The 22,586-nt window shown below is 72.9% G+C and overlaps 1 protein-coding gene across 1 annotated transcript; it reads left to right on the top strand.

The window, feature by feature from the left end:
- Positions 1 to 107: 107 nt before the first annotated feature.
- On the top strand, positions 108 to 21,996 carry LOC309604241 (uncharacterized protein). Its single transcript, XM_082339169.1, is given in 20 exon segments — positions 108 to 522; positions 606 to 839; positions 1,758 to 1,826; positions 1,876 to 2,028; positions 3,261 to 3,440; positions 4,925 to 5,143; positions 11,279 to 11,314; positions 11,316 to 11,453; positions 12,964 to 13,062; positions 13,698 to 13,787; positions 14,258 to 14,372; positions 14,502 to 14,620; positions 15,546 to 15,659; positions 16,344 to 16,401; positions 16,499 to 16,596; positions 17,398 to 17,862; positions 17,944 to 18,370; positions 18,971 to 19,373; positions 21,641 to 21,756; positions 21,839 to 21,996. Coding segments are annotated over 20 exon segments (3,684 nt in total). The 5' UTR covers position 108; the 3' UTR covers positions 21,976 to 21,996.
- Positions 21,997 to 22,586: the final 590 nt, after the last annotated feature.

Here is a 22,586-nt window from a genome sequence, read left to right on the forward strand (position 1 = left end):
TGTGGGGGCCTGCCCCCCACCGCCATGGGGCAGCCCCCCACCGCCGTGGGGCAGCCCCCCACCGCCGTGGGGCCGCCCCCCGGCACTATAGGGCAGCCCCCCACCGCTATGGGGCAGCCCCCCACCACCATGGGGCAGCCCCCCACCGCCGTGGGGCAGCCCCCCAGCACTATGGGGCAGCCCCCCACCGCCGTGGGGCCGCCCCCCGGCGCCATGGGGCAGCCCCCCACCGCCGTGGGGCAGCCCCCCACCGCTATGGGGCCGCCCCCCACCGCCGTGGGGCCGCCCCCCGGCACTATAGGGCAGCCCCCCACCGCCATGGGGCAGCCCCCCACCGCCGTGGGGCAGCCCCCCACCGCTATGGGGCAGCCCCCCACCGCCATGGGGCCGCCCCCCGGCAGCAGCGGCGAGGGGGGGGGCTGGGCCTGCGCCTCCTGCACCTTCCTGAACCCCGGCCCCAGCGTCCTCTGCGGGGTCTGCGAGCGCCCCCGCCTCGCCCGCCGCCCGCCCCCCGCCCCCCAGGTGGGTCCGGGGGGGCCCGGGGGGGTGGGGGTGGGGGGGCTGGGGGCCCCCCGGCGCTGACACCCCCCCCACCCCCCCCCCAGGGCTGGCGCTGCCCCCACTGCACCCACTGGAACCAGGCCCCGGGGCCGGGCTGCGCCGTCTGCCACCGCGGCGGGGGGGAGGCCCCGCCGCCCCCCCCCGCCCCCCCGCGCCCCGCGACGGTGACGACGGCGACGGCGGGGCCCCCCCCCGCCCCCAGCCCTTCCCAGGAGGCCGAGCGGCGGCGGCAGCAGCGGCTGCGGGAGGACGGGCAGCGCCTCGTCGCCCTCGTCAGGGTGAGCCCCCGCGCCGCCCCGGGGGGGTTGGGGGGGGTCCCCGGGGGGGTGAGGGGTCCCCACGGGTGCCCCCAGGGGTTTTGGGGTGCCCTTAGGGGTGTCCCCAGGGGTATTTCGGGGGGGGGGGGTCCCCAGGGAGTTTGGGGGGGGGGCCCCATGGGTTTCGGGGGGGTCCACAGGGGTTTTGGGGTGCCCCCCCAGGGGTTTTGGGGGGGTTCCCATGGGTTTTGGGGTGCCCCCGTGGGTTTTGGGGCGTCCCCATGGGTCTTAGGGTGCCCCCAGGGTGTCCCCGTGGGTTTGGGGGGGTCCCCTGGGCTTTTGGGGGGGTCCCCATGGGTCTTGGGGTTCCCACGTGTGGTTTTGGGGGGTCCCCGTGGGTTTGGGGGGGGTCCCCATGGGTTTGGGGGGGTCCCCATGGGTCTTGGGGTTCCCACCCATGGTTTGGGGGGGGTCCCATGGGTTTGGGGGGGTCCCCATGGGTCTTGGGGTTCCCACGTGTGGTTTTGGGGGGTCCCCGTGGGTTTGGGGGGGGTCCCCATGGGTTTGGGGGGGTCCCCATGGGTCTTGGGGTTCCCACGTGTGGTTTTGGGGGGTCCCCGTGGGTTTGGGGGGGGTCCCCATGGGTTTGGGGGGGTCCCCATGGGTCTTGGGGTTCCCACCCATGGTTTGGGGGGGTCCCCGTGGGTTTGGGGGGGGTCCCCATGGGTCTTGGGGTTCCCACCCATGGTTTGGGGGGGTCCCCATGGGTCTTGGGGTTCCCACCCGTGGGTTTGGGGGGGTCCCCGTGGTTTCTGGGGGGGCCCCCATGGTTTCTGGGGGGGTCCCCGTGGTTTCTGGGGGGGTCCCCATGGTTTGGGGGGGCCCCCCCGGGTTGGGGTGCCCCGGTTGGGGGCGCGCCTGACGGCGGGGCGGCGGCAGGCGGCGGAGGCGCAGGGGGTGCCGGCGGAGGCGGTGGTGGCGGGGGGCGGCGGCGCTGGGGGGCGCGGCGGGGGCGGCGGTGGGGCGGGCGCGGGCGGGGCTGGGGGCGGCGCTGGGGGCGCTGGCGGGGGCGGCGGGGCGGCGGGGGGCGGCCGAGCCGGGGGGGCCGCTGGGGGCCTTCTCCCTGCGCGAGGCCGCCCGCGCCTGGGCCCGCGCCCACGCCCGCCCCCAGCGCGCCCTGGAGGCCTGCCTGGGCGCCCGCCGCCGGCAGGTACGGGGCGGGGCCGGGGGGGCGGGGCCGGGGGGGCGGGGCTTGGGGGGGCGGGGTCGGGGGGGCGGGGCTTGGGGGGTGGGTGGCGGGGCCCCTGTGGGGATGGGGGCTGGCTGGGGGGGCGGAGCTTAGGCCAGGAGGCGGGGCTATGGGGCTGGGGGAGGTCCCTCTGGGGTGGCTGGGGGCGTGGCTTAGGCCAGGAGGTGGGGCTGGGGGCGTGGCTTGTGGGGGCGGAGCTTAGAGTGAGGAGGGGCTGTCCCTCTGTGGGTAGTGGGGGCGTGGCTTGTGGGGGCGGAGCTTAGAGTGAGGAGGGGCTGTCCCTCTGTGGGTAGTGGGGGCGTGGCTTGGTGTGGGGGTGGAGTTTAGGCCAGGAGGCGGGGCTATGTGGCTGGGGGAGGTCCCTCTGGGGGGGCTGGGGGCGTGGCTTGGTGTGGGGGCGGAGCTTAGAGTGGGGCGGGGCTATGGGGCTGGGGAGGTCCCCCTGTGGGGGGGGCTGGGGGCGTGGCTTGGTGTGGGGGTGGAGCTTAGAGTGAGGCGGGGCTGTCCCTCTGTGGGTAGTGGGGGCGTGGCTTGGTGTGGGGGTGGAGCTTAGGCCAGGAGGCGGGGCTATGGGGCTGGGGGAGGTCCCTCTGGGGGGCTGGGGGCGTGGCTTAGGCCAGGAGGTGGGGCTATGGGGCTGGGGAGGTCCCTCGGGGGGGCTGGGGGCGTGGCTTGTGTGGGGGGCGTGGCTTAGAGTCAGGTGAGGCTGTCCTGAGGAGTGGGGGTGTGGCTTCATGGGGGCGGAGCTTAGAGCAGAGGCGGGGCTATGGGGCTGGGGTGGTCCCTCTGGGGGGGGCTGGGGGCGTGGCTTAGGCCAGGAGGCGGGGCTATGGGGCTGGGGGCGTGGCTTCGCGCGGGGGCGGGGCTTAGAGCAGGGGGTGAGGCCGGGGCTGCCCCTCTGCGGGTAGCTGGGGGGCGGGGCTTAGAGCGCGCGGGGGCGGAGCTTCCCCCCCCGCAGCCCCTGGGTGTGTGCCGCGGGTGGGCGGGGCTTGCCGCGGCGGGGGCGTGGCTAATGGGGGGGCGTGGGCGTGGCTAAAGGCAGGGCCGAGGGCCCCAGGGCAGGGGCTGAGGGCGCTGGGGGGGGGGGGCGGCGGGACTGGGGGGCACTGGGGGGGACTGGGCGGGACTGGGGGGCACTGGGCGGCACTGGGGGGCACTGGGGGGCGCTGGGGGCTGACGGCGTGTCCCGGCAGCTGCGGGCGCTGGCGGCGCTGGGGTTCGGGGAGCGGGGCGCGGCGGGCGCGGCGCTGTACCAGAACGGGGGCGACCTGTGGGGGGCGCTGGGCGACCTGCAGCGGCCCCGCCTCCAGCCCCTGCTGCGGCGCCTCTGGGTCCCCCCGCCCCCCCTCGACTTCGACTGCCCCGACCAGCAGGTGCGGGACTGGGGGCACTGGGGGCACTGGGGGGGACTGGGAGGGGGATTGCGGGGGACTGGGAGGGACTGGGGGGGGATTGGGGGGGACTGGGGGCACTGGGGAGGGACTGGGGGGGGATTGGGGGGGACTGGGGGGGATTGGGAGGGACTGGGGGGGACTGGGAGGGGGATTGCGGGGGACTGGGAGGCACTGGGGGGGGATTGGGGGGACTGGGGGGGATTGGGAGGGGACTGGGAGGGGGAACTGGGGGGGGACTGGGAGGGGACTGGGGGGCACTGGGGGGGGATTGGGAGGGACTGGAGGGACTGGGGGGGATTGGGGGGGGACTGGGAGGGGACTGGGGGGAGATTGGGAGGGACTGGAGGGACTGGGGGGGATTGGGGGGGGACTGGGAGGGGACTGGGGGGAGATTGGGAGGGACTGGAGGGACTGGGGGGGGGATTGGGAAGGACTGGGGGGGATTGGGGGAACTGGGAGGGGCTGAGGGGGGATTGGGGGAACTGGGAGGGGCTGAGGGGGGATTGGGGGGACTGGGAGGGGGATTGGGGGAACTGGGAGGGACTGGGGGGCACTGGGGGGGGATTGGGAGGGACTGGGAAGGGACTGGGAGGGGGTTAGGGGTTACTAGGAGAGGGTTAGGGTTACTGGGAGCGGGTTTGGGGTTACTGGGAAGGGGGCTAGGGTAACTGGGAGGGGGTTAGGGTGACTGGGAGGGGGCTAGGGTAACTGGGAGGGGGTTAGGGGTTACTAGGAGTAACTGGGAGGGGGCTAGGGTAACTGGGAGGGGGTTAGGGGTTACTGGGAAGGGGGTTAGGGGTTACGGGGAGTAACTGGGAGGGGGCTAGGGTAACTGGGAGGGGGTTAGGGTGACTGGGAGGGGGCTAGGGTAACTGGGAGGGGGTTAGGGGTTACTGGGAGGGGGTTTGGGGTTACTGGGAGGGGGTTAGGGTTACTGGGAGGGGGTTTGGGGTTACTGGGAGTTAGGGGTTACTGGGAGGGGGCTAGGGTAACTGGGAGGGGGTTAGGGGTTACTGGGAGGGGGTTTGGGGTTACTGGGAGGGGGGGTAGTGTAACTGGGAGGGGGTTAGGGGTTACTGGGAAGGGGGTTAGGGGTTACGGGGAGTAACTGGGAGGGGGCTAGGGTAACTGGGAGGGGGTTAGGGGTTACTGGGAAGGGGGTTTGGGGTTACTGGGAGTAACTGGGAGGGGGCTAGGGTAACTGGGAGGGGGTTAGGGGTTACTGGGAAGGGGGTTAGGGGTTATGGGGAGTAACTGGGAGGGGGCTAGGGTAACTGGGAGGGGGTTAGGGGTTACTGGGAGGGGGCTAGGGTAACTGGGAGGGGGTTAGGGGTTACTGGGAAGGGGGTTAGGGGTTACGGGGAGTAACTGGGAGGGGGCTAGGGTAACTGGGGGGGCTGCTGGGGCAGCGGGGCTCCCGGCGGGGCCGGGGGGTGACCGGTGCCGCCCGGTGCCGCCCGCAGGCGCTGGCGCGGCGGGCGCTGGCGACGCTGGGCCTGGCCAGCTGGGGCCGGGCGCAGGTGCTGGTGGCGCTGGGCCGGGAGCTGGGGCTGGGCCGGGCGCCGGCGGCGCGGCTGGGGGAGCTGGCGGAGGCCGTGGGGCGCTGCCCCGACCGCGCCGTCCTGCGGCGCCGCCTGCGCTGCGAGTGCGCCGTCTGCGGCTGGGCGCTGCCGCGCCACCAGGTACCCGCCCCCGCCCCCTCCTCATCCTCATCCTCATCTTCCTCACCCTCCTCGTCCTCGCCGTCCTCGTCCTCCTCATCCTCCTCCTCATCCTCGTCCTCACCATCCTCATCCTCCTCCTCCTCCTCCTCACCCTCCTCGTCCTCGCCGTCCTCGTCCTCGTCCTCCTCATCCTCACCCTCCTCACCCTCCTTGTCCTCGCCATCCTCGTCCTCATCTTCCTCATCCTCGTCCTCATCCTCCTCGTCCTCCTCGTCCTCGCCGTCCTCATCCTCCTCCTCATCCTCCTCACCCTCCTCGTCCTCGCCATCCTCATCTTCCTCATCCTCACCCTCCTCGTCCTCGCCGTCCTCGTCCTCCTCATCCTCCTCCTCATCCTCCTCGTCCTCACCATCCTCATCCTCCTCCTCCTCCTCCTCACCCTCCTCGTCCTCGCCGTCCTCGTCCTCGTCCTCCTCATCCTCACCCTCCTCACCCTCCTTGTCCTCGCCATCCTCGTCCTCATCTTCCTCATCCTCGTCCTCATCCTCCTCGTCCTCCTCGTCCTCGCCGTCCTCATCCTCCTCCTCATCCTCCTCACCCTCCTCGTCCTCGCCATCCTCATCCTCCTCCTCGTCCTCCTCGTCCTCCTCGTCCTCCTCGTCCTCATCCTCCTCATCCTCCTCGTCCTCCTCGTCCTCATCGTCCTCATCCTCATCTTCCTCGTCCTCGTTCTCCTCGTCCTCGCCATCCTCATCCTCCTCCTCATCCTCCTCGTCCTCACCATCCTCATCCTCCTCGTCCTCATCGTCCTCATCCTCATCTTCCTCATCCTCATCCTCGTTCTCCTCCTCCTCATCTTCCTCATCCTCGCCATCCTCATCCTCCTCCTCATCCTCCTCACCCTCCTCGTCCTCGCCATCCTCATCCTCCTCCTCGTCCTCCTCGTCCTCCTCGTCCTCCTCGTCCTCCTCGTCCTCATCGTCCTCATCCTCATCTTCCTCATCCTCATCCTCGTTCTCCTCCTTCTCATCTTCCTCATCCTCGCCATCCTCATCCTCCTCCTCGTCCTCACCCTCCTCGTCCTCGCCATCCTCATCTTCCTCATCCTCGTCCTCATTCTCCTCGTCCTCGCCATCCTCATCCTCATCTTCCTCCTCCTCACCCTCCTCGTCCTCGCCATCCTCATCCTCCTCCTCACCCTCCTCGTCCTCACCATCCTCATCCTCCTTCTCCTCCTCGTCCTCGTCTTCATCATCCTCCTCCTCGTCCTCATCTTCCTCATCCTTGCCATCCTCATCCTCCTCGTCTTCATTGTCCTCATCCTCGTCCTCCTCATCGTCCTCATCCTCACCCTCCTCATCCTCATCGTCCTCACCATCGTCCTCACCGTCATCATCCTCATCCTCGCCCTCCTCCTCATCATCCTCGCCATCTTCATCCCCCTCCTCCTCCTCCTCCCCAGATGCAATGGCTGACCCCCTGCGAGTGCCCGCTCTGCCCCGAGTGCTTCCTTCATCCCCTCCTCCTCCTCCTCCTCCCCAGATGCAATGGCTGACCTCCTGCGAGTGCCCGCTCTGCCCCGAGTGCTTCCTTCATCCCCTCCTCCTCCTCCTCCTCCCCAGATGCAATGGCTGACCCCCTGCGAGTGCCCGCTCTGCCCCGAGTGCTTCCTTCATCCCCTCCTCCTCCTCCTCCCCAGATGCAATGGCTGACCCCCTGCGAGTGCCCGCTCTGCCCCGAGTGCTTCCTTCATCCCCCCCCTCCTCCTCCTCCCCAGATGCAATGGCTGACCCCCTGCGAGTGCCCGCTCTGCCCCGAGTGCTTCCTTCATCCCCTCCTCCTCCTCCTCCCCAGATGCAATGGCTGACCCCCTGCGAGTGCCCGCTCTGCCCCGAGTGCTTCCTTCATCCCCTCCTCCTCCTCCTCCTCCCCAGATGCAATGGCTGACCTCCTGCGAGTGCCCGCTCTGCCCCGAGTGCTTCCTTCATCCCCCCCTCCTCCTCCTCCCCAGATGCAATGGCTGACCCCCTGCGAGTGCCCGCTCTGCCCCGAGTGCTTCCTTCATCCCCTCCTCCTCCTCCTCCTCCCCAGATGCAATGGCTGACCCCCTGCGAGTGCCCGCTCTGCCCCGAGTGCTTCCTTCATCCCCTCCTCCTCCTCCTCCTCCCCAGATGCAATGGCTGACCCCCTGCGAGTGCCCGCTCTGCCCCGAGTGCTTCCTTCATCCCCCCCCTCCTCCTCCTCCCCAGATGCAATGGCTGACCTCCTGCGAGTGCCCGCTCTGCCCGAGTGCTTCCTTCATCCCCTCCTCCTCCTCCTCCTCCCCAGATGCAATGGCTGACCTCCTGCGAGTGCCCGCTCTGCCCCGAGTGCTTCCTTCATCCCCTCCTCCTCCTCCTCCCCAGATGCAATGGCTGACCTCCTGCGAGTGCCCGCTCTGCCCCGAGTGCTTCCTTCATCCCCTCCTCCTCCTCCTCCCCAGATGCAATGGCTGACCCCCTGCGAGTGCCCGCTCTGCCCCGAGTGCTTCCTTCATCCCCTCCTCCTCCTCCTCCTCCCCAGATGCAATGGCTGACCTCCTGCGAGTGCCCGCTCTGCCCCGAGTGCTTCCTTCATCCCCTCCTCCTCCTCCTCCTCCCCAGATGCAATGGCTGACCCCCTGCGAGTGCCCGCTCTGCCCGAGTGCTTCCTTCATCCCCTCCTCCTCCTCCTCCCCAGATGCAATGGCTGACCCCCTGCGAGTGCCCGCTCTGCCCCGAGTGCTTCCTTCATCCCCTCCTCCTCCTCCTCCCCAGATGCAATGGCTGACCCCCTGCGAGTGCCCGCTCTGCCCCGAGTGCTTCCTTCATCCCCTCCTCCTCCTCCTCCTCCCCAGATGCAATGGCTGACCCCCTGCGAGTGCCCGCTCTGCCCCGAGTGCTTCCTTCATCCCCCCCTCCTCCTCCTCCCCAGATGCAATGGCTGACCCCCTGCGAGTGCCCGCTCTGCCCCGAGTGCTTCCTTCATCCCCCCCTCCTCCTCCTCCCCAGATGCAATGGCTGACCCCCTGCGAGTGCCCGCTCTGCCCCGAGTGCTTCCTTCATCCCCTCCTCCTCCTCCTCCCCAGATGCAATGGCTGACCTCCTGCGAGTGCCCGCTCTGCCCCGAGTGCTTCCTTCATCCCCCCCTCCTCCTCCTCCTCCTCCCCAGATGCAATGGCTGACCCCCTGCGAGTGCCCGCTCTGCCCCGAGTGCTTCCTTCATCCCCTCCTCCTCCTCCTCCTCCCCAGATGCAATGGCTGACCTCCTGCGAGTGCCCGCTCTGCCCCGAGTGCTTCCTTCATCCCCTCCTCCTCCTCCTCCCCAGATGCAATGGCTGACCTCCTGCGAGTGCCCGCTCTGCCCCGAGTGCTTCCTTCATCCCCCCCTCCTCCTCCTCCCCAGATGCAATGGCTGACCCCCTGCGAGTGCCCGCTCTGCCCCGAGTGCTTCCTTCATCCCCCCCTCCTCCTCCTCCCCAGATGCAATGGCTGACCCCCTGCGAGTGCCCGCTCTGCCCGAGTGCTTCCTTCATCCCCTCCTCCTCCTCCTCCTCCCCAGATGCAATGGCTGACCCCCTGCGAGTGCCCGCTCTGCCCGAGTGCTTCCTTCATCCCCTCCTCCTCCTCCTCCCCAGATGCAATGGCTGACCCCCTGCGAGTGCCCGCTCTGCCCCGAGTGCTTCCTTCATCCCCTCCTCCTCCTCCTCCTCAGATGCAATGGCTGACCTCCTGCGAGTGCCCGCTCTGCCCCGAGTGCTTCCTTCATCCCCTCCTCCTCCTCCTCCCCAGATGCAATGGCTGACCCCCTGCGAGTGCCCGCTCTGCCCCGAGTGCTTCCTTCATCCCCTCCTCCTCCTCCTCCCCAGATGCAATGGCTGACCTCCTGCGAGTGCCCGCTCTGCCCCGAGTGCTTCCTTCATCCCCTCCTCCTCCTCCTCCCCAGATGCAATGGCTGACCCCCTGCGAGTGCCCGCTCTGCCCCGAGTGCTTCCTTCATCCCCTCCTCCTCCTCCTCCCCAGATGCAATGGCTGACCTCCTGCGAGTGCCCGCTCTGCCCCGAGTGCTTCCTTCATCCCCTCCTCCTCCTCCCCAGATGCAATGGCTGACCCCCTGCGAGTGCCCGCTCTGCCCCGAGTGCTTCCTTCATCCCCTCCTCCTCCTCCTCCTCCCCAGATGCAATGGCTGACCCCCTGCGAGTGCCCGCTCTGCCCGAGTGCTTCCTTCATCCCCCCCCTCCTCCTCCTCCCCAGATGCAATGGCTGACCTCCTGCGAGTGCCCGCTCTGCCCCGAGTGCTTCCTTCATCCCCTCCTCCTCCTCCCCAGATGCAATGGCTGACCCCCTGCGAGTGCCCGCTCTGCCCCGAGTGCTTCCTTCATCCCCCCCTCCTCCTCCTCCTCCCCAGATGCAATGGCTGACCCCCTGCGAGTGCCCGCTCTGCCCCGAGTGCTTCCTTCATCCCCCCCTCCTCCTCCTCCTCCCCAGATGCAATGGCTGACCTCCTGCGAGTGCCCGCTCTGCCCCGAGTGCTTCCTTCATCCCCTCCTCCTCCTCCTCCCCAGATGCAATGGCTGACCCCCTGCGAGTGCCCGCTCTGCCCCGAGTGCTTCCTTCATCCCCTCCTCCTCCTCCTCCCCAGATGCAATGGCTGACCTCCTGCGAGTGCCCGCTCTGCCCCGAGTGCTTCCTTCATCCCCTCCTCCTCCTCCTCCCCAGATGCAATGGCTGACCTCCTGCGAGTGCCCGCTCTGCCCCGAGTGCTTCCTTCATCCCCCTCCTCCTCCTCCTCCCCAGATGCAATGGCTGACCTCCTGCGAGTGCCCGCTCTGCCCCGAGTGCTTCCTTCATCCCCTCCTCCTCCTCCTCCTCCCCAGATGCAATGGCTGACCCCCTGCGAGTGCCCGCTCTGCCCCGAGTGCTTCCTTCATCCCCCTCCTCCTCCTCCTCCCCAGATGCAATGGCTGACCCCCTGCGAGTGCCCGCTCTGCCCCGAGTGCTTCCTTCATCCCCTCCTCCTCCTCCTCCCCAGATGCAATGGCTGACCTCCTGCGAGTGCCCGCTCTGCCCCGAGTGCTTCCTTCATCCCCTCCTCCTCCTCCTCCCCAGATGCAATGGCTGACCTCCTGCGAGTGCCCGCTCTGCCCCGAGTGCTTCCTTCATCCCCTCCTCCTCCTCCCCAGATGCAATGGCTGACCCCCTGCGAGTGCCCGCTCTGCCCCGAGTGCTTCCTTCATCCCCTCCTCCTCCTCCTCCTCCCCAGATGCAATGGCTGACCCCCTGCGAGTGCCCGCTCTGCCCCGAGTGCTTCCTTCATCCCCTCCTCCTCCTCCTCCTCCCCAGATGCAATGGCTGACCCCCTGCGAGTGCCCGCTCTGCCCCGAGTGCTTCCTTCATCCCCTCCTCCTCCTCCTCCTCCCCAGATGCAATGGCTGACCCCCTGCGAGTGCCCGCTCTGCCCCGAGTGCTTCCTTCATCCCCTCCTCCTCCTCCTCCTCCCCAGATGCAATGGCTGACCTCCTGCGAGTGCCCGCTCTGCCCCGAGTGCTTCCTTCATCCCCTCCTCCTCCTCCTCCCCAGATGCAATGGCTGACCTCCTGCGAGTGCCCGCTCTGCCCCGAGTGCTTCCTTCATCCCCCCCTCCTCCTCCTCCCCAGATGCAATGGCTGACCCCCTGCGAGTGCCCGCTCTGCCCCGAGTGCTTCCTTCATCCCCCCCCTCCTCCTCCTCCCCAGATGCAATGGCTGACCCCCTGCGAGTGCCCGCTCTGCCCGAGTGCTTCCTTCATCCCCTCCTCCTCCTCCTCCTCCCCAGATGCAATGGCTGACCCCCTGCGAGTGCCCCTTCGCTTCTTGCCCGAGTGCTTCCTTCATCCCCTCCTCCTCCTCCTCCCCAGATGCAATGGCTGACCCCCCTGCGAGTGCCCGCTCTGCCCCGAGTGCTTCCTTCATCCCCCTCCTCCTCCTCCTCCCCAGATGCAATGGCTGACCCCCTGCGAGTGCCCGCTCTGCCCCGAGTGCTTCCTTCATCCCCTCCTCCTCCTCCTCCTCCCCAGATGCAATGGCTGACCCCCTGCGAGTGCCTGCTCTGCCCCGAGTGCTTCCTTCATCCCCCCCCTCCTCCTCCTCCTCCCCAGATGCAATGGCTGACCTCCTGCGAGTGCCCGCTCTGCCCCCGAGTGCTTCCGCCTGCACTTCACCATCGGGGTGAAGGAGCGGCGGGTGGGCGACCTGGTCTGTCCCGCCTGCGCCCGCCCCGACCTGGCCGACGAGGCCCAGCGCCTCTCCTACTTCTCCACCCTCGACATCCAGGTGGGCTTGGGGGGGCACTGGGGGGCTTTGGGGGGCAATGGGGGTCCTGGGGGGGGTCCCTGGGGGGCTTTGGGGGGCAATGGGGACCAAGCACCTCTCCTGCTTCTCCACCCTCGACATCCAGGTGGGCTTGGGGGGGGCACTGGGGGGTCCTGGGGGGCTTTGGGGGGCAATGGGGGGGTCCCTGGGGGGCAATGGGGGGTCCTGGGGGGCAATGGGGGTCCCTGGGGGGGGTCCCTGGGGGTCCCTGGGGGGTCCTGGGGGGCAATGGGGGGTCCATGGGGGGCAATGGGGGGTCCCTGGGGGACTTGGGGGGTCCCTGGGGGGCTTTGGGGGGGTCCTGGGGGGCTTAGGGGGGTCCTGAGGGGCTTTGGGGGGGTCCTGGGGGGCACTGGGGGGTCCCTGGGGGGCATTGGGGGGGTCCTGGGGGGGCCCAGCGCCTCTCCTACTTCTCCACCCTCAACATTCAGGTGGGCTTGGGGGGCAATGGGGGGTCCCTGGGGGGCACTGGGGGGTCCTGGACTGGGGGGGTCCTGGGGGGGGCAATGGGGGTCCCTGGGGGGGGTCCCTGGGGGGGCAATGGGGGGGTCCTGGGGGGGGCTTTTGGGGGGTCCTGGGGGCCCAGCGCCTCTCCTACTTCTCCACCCTCGACATCCAGGTGGGCTTGGGGGGGCACTGGGGGGCTTTGGGGGGCCTTTGGGGGGCAATGGGGGTCCTGGGGGGGTCCGTGGGGGGCTTTGGGGGGCAATGGGGGGTCCCCTGGGGGTCCCTGGGGGGCAATGGGGGGTCCTGGGGGGCAATGGGGGTCCCTGGGGGGGTCCCCTGGGGGGTCCCTGGGGGGCATTGGGGGGGTCCCTGGGGGGCTTAGGGGGGTCCTGAGGGGCTTTGGGGGGGTCCTGGGGGGCACTGGGGGGGTCCCTGGGGGGCATTGGGGGGGTCCTGGGGGGCCCAGCGCCTCTCCTACTTCTCCACCCTCAACATTCAGGTGGGGCTTGGGGGGCACTGGGGGGTCCTGGGGGGCACTGGGGGGTCCTGGGGGGGCAATGGGGGTCCCTGGGGGGGGTCCCTGGGGGGCAATGGGGGGGGTCCTGGGGGGGCTTTGGGGGGTCCTGGGGGCCCAGCGCCTCTCCTAGTTCTCCACCCTCAACATCCAGGTGGGCTTGGGGGGTCCCTGGGGGGGCAATGGGGGGCTTTGGAGGGGTCCTGGGGGGCTTTGGGGAGCTTTGGGGGGGGTCCTGGGGGGCTTTGGGGGGTCCCCTGGGGGGCTTTGGGGGGTCCTGGGCATCCTGGGGGGCACTGGGGGTCTCAGGGGGTTGGGGGGGCGTTGGGGGTCCTGGGGGGTCCTGGGGGGCTTTGGGGGGGTCCTGGGGGCACTGGGGGGGTCCTGGGGCCATTGGGGGTTGGGGGTCCAAGGGGTCCCAGGCAGTTGGGGGTCCTGGGGCCATTGGGGGGCTCGGGGGGGGGGTGCTGTGGGGCCGGGCCCCCGCCCCTCACCCCCGGCCGCCCCCAGCTGCGGCAGTGCCTGGACCCCGACACCTACCAGCTCTTCACCCAGAAGCTGACGGAGCTGGAGCTGATGCGGGACCCCAAGTTCCTCTGGTGCATCCAGGTGGGGGGGCCAGCTGGGGGGGAGCTGGGGGGGGCATCTGGGGGGCTGGGGGGGAGCTGGGGGGGGAGTTGGGGGGCTGGGGGGGGCATCTGGGGGGGAGCTGGGGGGCTGGGGGGGAGGCTGGGGGGCATCTGGGGGGGGAGCTGGGGGGGCTGGGGGGGGGCATCTGGGGGGCTGGGGGGGGAGCTGGGGGGGAGCTGGGGGGGGCATCTGGGGGGCTGGGTGTCCTGTTTGGGGGGGCATTCCGTGGGACTGGGGGGGGGGATCTGTGGGGCACCTGTGGGGGCTGGGGGGGGGGATCTGGGGGGCTGGGGGGGGGAGCTGTGGGGGCTGGGGGGGGGGAGCTGGGGGGCGGGCTGGGGGGGGAGATCTATGGGGGCTGGGAGGGACCCTGCAGGGCTGGATGTCCTGTTTGGGGGGGGATCCGTGGGGCTGGGGGGGATCCGTGGGGCTGGATGTCTTGTTTGGGGGGACTTATGGGGTTGGAGAGGGTCTGTGGAGGAGATCTGTGGGGCTGGATGTCCTGTTTGGGGGGGATCTGTGGGGCTGGGGGGGCTCTGTGGGGCTGGACGCCCCGGTTGGGGGGCTCTGTGGGGCGCCGTGGGGCTGACCCCCGCCCCCCGCGTCCCCCCCAGTGCTCCTTCGGGTTCATCTTCGAGGCGGAGCAGGGCCCGGCCCAGTGCCCCCAGTGCCAGCAGCGCTTCTGCCCCCGCTGCCAGCGCCCGGTGCGGCGGGGAGATGTGGGGGGATGTGGGGCGGGGGGAGATGTGGGGGGATGTGGGGCGGGGGGAGATGTGGGGGGATGTGGGGCGGGGGGAGATGTGGGGCGGGGGAGATGTGGGGCGGGGGGAGATGTGGGGAGATGTGGGGTGGGGGAGATGAGGGGCTGGGGAGCGGCCTGGGGGTGAAGGAGGGGCTGCTATGGGGCAGCTGGGGGGCTCTGGGGGGTCCCCGTGGGGTGGCTGTGGGTCACTATGGGTCCCTGGGGGTCCCTGCGGGGCAGCTGTGGGTCGCTATGGGGTGGTGGGGGACCCTGTGGGTGACTATGGGTCCCCATGGGGTGGCCGTGGGTCGCTGTGGGGCAGTGGGGGTTGCCGTGGGGTGGCTGTGGGTCGCTATGGGTCCCCGTGGGCTGGCCGTGGGTCGCCGTGGGGCAGCGGGGGTGGCCGTGGGGTGACGGCGGCCCCGCCCGCAGTGGGACCCCCAGCACGCCACCCTCTCCTGCGCCGAGTTCGGGGCCTGGCTGAGCGCCCGCGACCCCCACGCGGCGCCCGTGGGGCTGGCGGCCTTCCTGCAGGAGCACGGCATCGGTGGGTGCCCCGCGGCGGGGGGCCCTGCCCCACGGCGCGGCGGGGGGGGGGGGGTGTGGGGGCGCGGCGGGGGGCCCCCCCCGCGGCTGCCCCGCGGCTGCCCCACGGCTGCCCCCCGGCCGCCCCCAGCCTGCCCGCAGTGCGGGGTGTGGTACGCGCTGGCCCGCGGCGGCTGCATGCACTTCCAGTGCTCCCAGTGCCGCCACCACTTCTGCAGCGGCTGCTACGGCCCCTTCCACGCCAAGGACGTGAGTGGGGCGGGGCGGGGGGCTATGGGGCGGGGGGGGCTCTATGGGGCAGGGGGGGCTCTATGGGGCACCCTGGGGGGGGTCCCTGTGGGGCAGGGGGGGCCCTGTGGGACAGGGGGGCCCCTATGGGGCGGGGGTCCCTATGGGGCAGGGGCGGTCTTGGGGGGTTCCCTATGGGGCAGGGTTCCCTATGGGGCAGGGATCCCTATGGGGTGGGGTTCCCTATGGGGCAGGGGGGTCCCTATGGGGCAGGGGGGTCCCTATGGGGCAGGGGCCCCTATGGGGCAGGGGTCCCTATGGGGCGGGGGGTCCCTATGGGGCAGGGCGGTCTTGGGGGGTTCCCTATGGGGCAGGGTTCCCTATGGGGCAGGGATCCCTATGGGGTGGGGTTCCCTATGGGGCAGGGGGGTCCCTATGGGGCAGGGGGGTCCCTATGGGGCAGGGGCCCCTATGGGGCAGGGGTCCCTATGGGGCGGGGGTCCCTATGGGGCAGGGCGGTCTTGGGGGGTTCCCTATGGGGCAGGGTTCCCTATGGGGCAGGGATCCCTATGGGGTGGGGTTCCCTATGGGGCAGGGGGGGTCCCTATGGGGCAGGGGCCCCTATGGGGCAGGGGTCCCTATGGGGCGGGGGGTCCCTATGGGGCGGGGCCCCTATGGGGCAGTGGGGCCCCTATGGGGCAGGGATCCCTATGGGGCAGGGGCCCCCTATGGGGCAGGGATCCCTATGGGGCAGGGGGATCCCTATGGGGCAGGGCCCCCCTATGGGGCAGTGGGGTCCCTATGGGGCAGGGCCCCCTATGGGGCAGGGATCCCTATGGGGCAGGGCCCCCTATGGGGCAGTGGGGACCCTATGGGGCAGGGCCCCCTATGGGGCAGGGCCCCGCGGGGGGGGTGCCCGGGTCCCCACGGGCTGGCGGTGCCGCAGCGCTGCCCGGAGCGGGGCTGCCCCCTGCGGGGGTCCCTGCACGGCCACCACCCCCGCGACTGCCTCTTCTACCTGCGCGACTGGGAGCCCGCCCGCCTCCAGCGCCTGCTGCGGGTGCGCGGGGGGCGCGGGGGGGGGCGCTATGGGGCGGGGGGGGGCGCTATGGGGCGGGGGGGGGCGCGGGGGGGCGCTGGGGGGCGCTGGGGGGGCGCTATGGGGCACTTGTGGGTTGCTGTGGGGCACTTGGGGGGCGCTATGGGACACTATGGGGCACTGGGGGGGCGCTGGGGGGCACTTGGGGGGCGCTATGGGTCACTTGGGGGTCACTATGGGACACTATGGGGCACTGGGGGGGCACTGTGGGGCACTTGGGGGGCGCTGGGGGACACTATGGGGCACTGGGGGGGCGCTATGGGGCACTTGGGGGGCGCTGTGGGACACTATGGGGCACTGGGGGGGCCCTGGGGGGCACTTGGGGGGCGCTATGGGTCACTTGGGGGTCACTATGGGACACTATGGGGCACTGGGGGGGCACTGGGGGGCACTTGGGGGGCGCTATGGGGTACTTGGGGGGCGCTGTGGGACACTATGGGGCACTGGGGGGGCACTGGGGGGCACTTGGGGGGCGCTATGAGGCAGCTGGGGGCCACTGTGGGGCAGCTGGGGGTCCCTGGGGGTCGCTGTGGGGCACTTGGGGGTCGCTGTGGGGCAGGTGGGGGTGGCTATGGGGCACTTGTGGGTCGCTGTGGGGCAGGTGGGGGCCGGGGTGGGGCTCGCTGACCCCGCCCCGCCCCCCAGGAGGGGGGGGTGCCCTTCGACACGGAGCCGCCGGCCGGGGCCCCGGCCGTGCCCGGAGGTGAGGACCCCTCCCCCCCCCCCCCAGCCCCCCCCGCCCCCCCCAGCCCCCCAAGTGTGGGGCCCCCCAAGTGTGGGGCGCTGACGGGCGGGCACAGGGGGCTGCGGGGTGCTGGAGCAGAAGGAGACGGCGGCGGGGGCTGCGGGACGAGGCCTGCGGCAGGGAGGCCCCCCCGGGGCACGCGGGGCTCTGCCGGTGAGCGCGGGCGCCATGGGGCACGGGGGGGGCACTTGGGGGGCGCCATGGGGCACGGGGGGGGCACTTGGGGGGCGCCATGGGGCACGGGGGGGCGCTATGGGGCACTTGGGGGGCGCTATGGGGCACTTGGGGGTCCCTATGGGGCCCTATGGGGCACTTGGGGGGCGCTATGGGGCACAGGGGGTCCCTAGGGGGCACTTGGGGGTCCCTAGGGGGCCCTATGGGGCACTTGGGGGGCGCTATGGGGCACTTGGGGGTCCCTGGGGAGCACTTGGGGGTCCCTATGGGGCACTTGGGGGGCGCAGGGGGGCACTTAGGGGGCTCTATGGGGTATCCGGGGCCCCTATGGGGCACTTGGGGGTCACGGGGGGGGGGGGATTTTGGGGTCCCTATGGGTCCCTGTGGGGCACTTGGGGTCCCTATGGGGCACTTGGGGGGCACGGGGGGGGGCGCTATGGGGCACTTGGGGGGCTCTATGGGGCACTTGGGGGGCGCTATGGGGCACAGGGGGTCCCTATGGGGCACTTGGGGGGCTCTATGGGGCACAGGGGGTCCCTATGGGGCACGGGGGGGGCGCTATGGGGCACTTGGGGGGCGCTGTGGGGCACAGGGGGTCCCTATGGGGCACGGGGGGGGCGCTATGGGGCACTTGGGGGGCGCTATGGGGCACAGGGGGTCCCTATGGGGCGGGGGGGGGCGCTATGGGGCACTTGGGGGGCGCTGTGGGGCACGGGGGGTCCCCGTGGGGGCGCCGGGGGCGCGCGGGGCCCGGCTGAGGGCGCGGCCTCCGGCCGGCAGGGGGCACTACACCGAGTACCTGGTGCGGCTGATCAACGAGCGGCGCCTGGACCCGGCGGCGCTCTACACGCCGGCGGAGCTGCGGGCCGCCGCCGAGCGCCACCTGCCGGGCGGGAGGCCGGCGCGGGGCCCGCAGGAAGGGGAGGAGGAGTACGCGCTGCGCCTGCGCCGCCTGCTGGGGCGGGAGGCGCCGCTGGGGCCACGCCCCCCGCGGCGGTAGCGCCGCCCCCCCCCCCCCGCGCGCGGCGGGCGGAAGCGGAAGCGGCGGGGACGGCGATGGCGGCGGGGAGCGGCGGCGGCGGCGGCGGGGGGCGGAAGCTGCGGCCGTGGCTGGTGGCGCAGGTGGAGAGCGGCCGCTTCCCGGGGCTGGTGTGGGACGACGCCGCGCGCTCGGCGCTGCGCATCCCCTGGCAGCACGCGGGGAAGGGCGGGGCGCGGGGCGGGGCCGGCGCCGCCCTCTGCCAGGTGAGCGCGGGGCGGGGGGGGGCGGGGGGGGCGGGGCTTCCGCCGGAAGCAGCCCGGATGTGACGCGTGCGCCGCGCGCAGGCGTGGGCGGAGTTCAAGGGGCGGCTGCGGCCCGGGGCGCGGCCGGACCCCGCCGGCTGGAAGACGCGGCTGCGCTGCGCCCTCAACAAGAGCCCCGAGTTCCAGGAGGCGCCGGAGCGGTCGCGGCTGGAGGGGCCGCGCCCCTACAAGGTTTACCGGCTGCTGCCGCCCCCGCCGCCCGCCCACAAGCGCCCGCGGCCGCCCAGGGAAGCGGCGCGCGGCCCCGGCGGGGGGGAGCCCCCGGCCCGGCCGCCGCCATCGCCGCCGCCGCCGCCCGGCCCCGCCGCCGAGCGACCGGAAGCGGCTGAGGGGGGAGGGGGCGTGGCCGCCGCCGGGGACCCCGCCCCCCCGGCGCTGGCCACGCCCCCCGCGCCGCTGAAGCTGGAGGTGGTGGTGGACAGCCCCGAGCCCCTCCCGCCGCTGCTGGGTGAGACCACGCCCCCCCCCCCGGCCCCGCCCCGCCCTGGCCACGCCCCCTCCCGCCCCGCCCCCCACAAGCCCCACTCCAAGCCCCGCCCCCAGCCCGGCAATGGCCACGCCCCGCCCCCAGCCCCACCCCCACCGCGGCAGCGGCCACACCCCCAGCCCCACACAGGCCCCGCCCCCAGGCCGTGGCCACGCCCCCACCCACGCCCCACCCCAGTGCCCACGCCCCCAGCCCCACGGTGGCCCCGCCCCAGGCCATGGCCTCGCCCCCAGCCCTGGCCCCGCCCCCAGTCCCATACAAGCCCCGCCCAAGGCCATGGCCCCGCCCCCAGCCCCATGCAAGCCCCGCCCAAGGCCATGGCCCCGCCCCCCGCCCCACACAAGCCCCGCCCCCAGCCCCACACAAGCCCCGCCCAGGGCCATGGCCCCGCCCCCCGCCCCACACAAGCCCCGCCCAAGGCCATGGCCCCGCCCCCAGCCCCGCCCCTGCCCCAACTCGGTGTCCCCACCCCCCCGTGGGCGCGTCCCCACCGCGGGGGGGCGTGGCCCCCGCCCGCAGGCCACGCCCCCTCCCGACGCCCCGCCCGCGCCCCGCCCGCAGGGGAGGCCTGCCTGCAGCTGCGGGTGTGGCTGGGCGGGGCGCTGGCCTGGCGGGGGTGGCTGCCCCCCGGCGACTACCTGCTGGCCCCGCCCCCCGCCCCGCCCCGCCCCGGGCTGCTGCCCCGCCTCCTGCTGCGCGCCCCGCCCCGCGACCACGCCCACGCCGACGACGCCGACGACGCCGACGCCGCGGGGGGGCTGCTGGCGGGGCTGCGCCCGGGGCTGCTGCTGGCCAGCGCCCGCCGCGGGCTCTTCCTGCGCCGCCGCCCCGCCCCGCCCGGCCCCGCCCCCCCCGGCCACGCCCCGGCCCCGCCCCTGCACCTGCGCGCCCCCCCACGCCCCGCCCGGCGCCCTGCCCGCCGGCGCCCTGCTGCAGGCCTTCGACGCCCAGCGCTTCCGCCAGGGTGAGCCCCGCCCCGCAGCCGCCTGCCCCATAGCGGCCTGCCTGCCCCATAGCAGCCTGCCCCATAGCACCCTGCCCCACAGCGCCCTGCCCCATAGCACCCTGCCCCACAGCGCCCTGCCCGCCCCACAGCGGCCTGCCCCATAGCACCCTGCCTGCCCCATAGCAGCCTGCCCCATAGCACCCTGCCTGCCCCATAGCAGCCTGCCCCATAGCACCCTGCCTGCCCCATAGCAGCCTGCCCCATAGCACCCTGCCTGCCCCATAGCAGCCTGCCCCATAGCACCCTGCCTGCCCCATAGCAGCCTGCCCCGCCCCACAGCGCCCTGCCCGCCCCATAGCGCCCTGCCCCATAGCGGCCTGCCTGCCCCATAGCAGCCTGCCCTGCCCCGCAGCGCCCTGCCCGCCCCACAGCGGCCTGCCCCATAGCACCCTGCCCCGCCCCACAGCGCCCTGCCCGCCCCATAGCGGCCTGCCCCATAGCGGCCTGCCTGCCCCACAGCGGCCTGCCCCATAGCACCCTGCCCCGCCCCGCAGCGCCCTGCCCGCCCCGCAGCCGCCTGCCCCATAGCGGCCTGCCTGCCCCACAGCGGCCTGCCCGCCCCATAGCGCCCTGCCCCATAGCGGCCTGCCTGCCCCATAGCAGCCTGCCCTGCCCCGCAGCGCCCTGCCCGCCCCACAGCGGCCTGCCCCATAGCACCCTGCCCCGCCCCGCAGCGCCCTGCCCGCCCCGCAGCCGCCTGCCCCATAGCTGCCTGCCTGCCCCATAGCACCCTGCCCCATAGCACCCTGCCCCATAGCGCCCTGCCCGCCCCATAGCACCCTGCCCGCCCCATAGCGGCCTGCCTGCCCCACAGCCGCCTGCCCCATAGCACCCTGCCCCACAGCGCCCTGCCCCATAGCACCCTGCCCCGCCCCGCAGCGCCCTGCCCGCCCCACAGCGGCCTGCCTGCCCCACAGCCGCCTGCCCGCCCCACAGCGGCCTGCCCCACAGCGCCCTGCCTGCCCCACAGCGCCCTGCCCGCCTCATAGCAGCCTGCCCGCCCCATAGCGCCCCACCCCATAGCGGCCTGCCCGCCCCATAGCGGCCTGCCCCATAGCACCCTGCCCCGCCCCACAGCCGCCTGCCCGCCCCATAGCGGCCTGCCCCACCCCATAGCACCTTGCCCCACAGCGGCCTGCCCTGCCCCATAGGTGCCCCTGTACCTGCCCCACGGGGGTCCCATAGTGTCCTCCCCTGCCCCACGGGGTCCTGCCCTGCCCCACAGCAGCCTCCCCTGCCCCATAGCGCCCTCCCCTGTCCCATGGGGTCCTCCCCTGCCCCACGGCTGCCCCATAGCGGCCTGCCCTGCCCCATAGGGGTCCCTGTACCTGCCCCACGGGGGTCCCATAGTGGCCTCCCCTGCCCCATAGGGTCATCCTCTGCCCCATAGGGGTCCCAGTACCAGCCCCACAGGGGTCCCATAGCATCCTCCCTGCCCCATAGCGGCCTCCCCTGCCCCACGGCTGCCCCACAGCGGCCTGCCCTGCCCCATAGGGGTCCCTATACCTGCCCCATGGGGTCCTGCCCCATAGGAGTCCCTATACCTGCCCCATAGCGGCCTCCCCTGCCCCATAGGGCCCTCCCCTGCCCCATAGGGGTCCCTATACCTGCCCCATAGCGGCCTCCCCTGCCCCATAGGGCCCTCCCCTGCCCCATAGCAGCCTCCCCTGCCCCATAGGGCCCTCCCCTGCCCCATAGCAGCCTCCCCTGCCCCATAGGGCCCTCCCCTGCCCCATAGCAGCCTCCCCTGCCCCATAGCGGCCTCCCCTGCCCCATAGGGCCCTCCCCTGCCCCATGGCGCCCTCCCCTGCCCCATAGGGGTCCCTATACCTGCGCCATAGGGCCCTCCCCTGCCCCATAGGGGTCCCTATACCTGCCCCATAGCAGCCTCCCCTGCCCCATAGCAGCCTCCCCTGCCCCATAGCGGCCTCCCCTGCCCCATGGCGCCCTCCCCTGCCCCATAGCGGCCTCCCCTGCCCCATAGGGCCCTCCCCTGCCCCATAGCAGCCTCCCCTGCCCCATAGCGGCCTCCCCTGCCCCATAGGGCCCTCCCCTGCCCCATGGCGCCCTCCCCTGCCCCATAGGGGTCCCTGTACCTGCTCCACGGGGGTCCCATAGGTGCCCTGCCCCATAGCTGCCCCATACCGGCCCCACAGCCGCCCCGCGGCCTCTGCCCCCCCGTCTCCCCCCCCCCGACGCCCCCCCCCTTCCCTCCCCCCCCCCAGAAGTGGGGCGGCACCGCGCCGGGCTGGGCCCCCGCCCCGAGCACCGGGTGACGCTGGCCGTGGGGCAGGAGCTGGGCCCCCACGACGGACCCCACAACCGCGCCCTCGTCCTGCAGGTGAGGGCCCGGGCCCGGGGGGGGTGGGGGGCGCGGGGGGGGGGTGGGGGCCGCCCCTCACCGCCCCCTCTCTGCCCCGCAGCTCGAGCAAGCCTTCGCCCTGCAGCTCCTCGACAGCGCCCCGGACGCCGCCGGGCCCCCCGGCCCCCTCCCCGTGGAAGCCTGAGCGCCCCCCTTCTCCCCCCACCCCGGCCCCCGCGGCCGCGTACCCACCGATAATAAAGCCGCCTGGGAGCCGCCGCCATCTTTGCCGCCCCCCCCCCCCGGCCGCCATCTTCTCCCCTCGGCCCCTCTCTCTCCCCGCCGCTGAGGAGAAAGGGCGGGAAAGCAGCGGCGCTCGCTGATTGGCCGGCGGCGCAAGGCGGGAAGGCTTCCCGTTGGCTCAGCCCCGCGCGGCCGCCTCGCGTTGCGGGGTGGGGGGGGGGGGGTGGGGGGAAAGGCTCTGATTGGTCGCCGCTTTCCCGCCTCTCTCGCTCCTCCGCTACCCCCGGGCGCGCCGGCGCTGATTGGACGGCGGCGCTGAGGCGAGCGGCTCGCCGATTGGACGGGGGCGCGGGAAGGGGCGGGACGGGGCGAGGCTATAAAAGGCGGGGCGCCACGCGCGCCGCCTCACTCAGCCGGCGGCGACGGCGGCGGTCGGGGCTCTGCGTCTCCGCGCTCCCCTCAGCGGCGGCCCCTCGCCGGCGGCTGGTTATACCCCCCTCGGCGACCTCCCCCGGGAGAGGCTGGCGGAGAGCAGCGGCGGTTTCGATTCACTCGCGTTGGGGGGGCGGCGGGGTTAACGGGGAACCGTTCGGTTTAGTCTTTAATCGGGGCGGTCCTGCCCTAAA

The sequence above is a fragment of the Platalea leucorodia genome, assembly GCF_965183815.1.
Source record: "Platalea leucorodia genome assembly, contig: HAP1_HAP1_SCAFFOLD_505, whole genome shotgun sequence".
Taxonomy (NCBI): Eukaryota; Metazoa; Chordata; class Aves; order Pelecaniformes; family Threskiornithidae; genus Platalea; species Platalea leucorodia.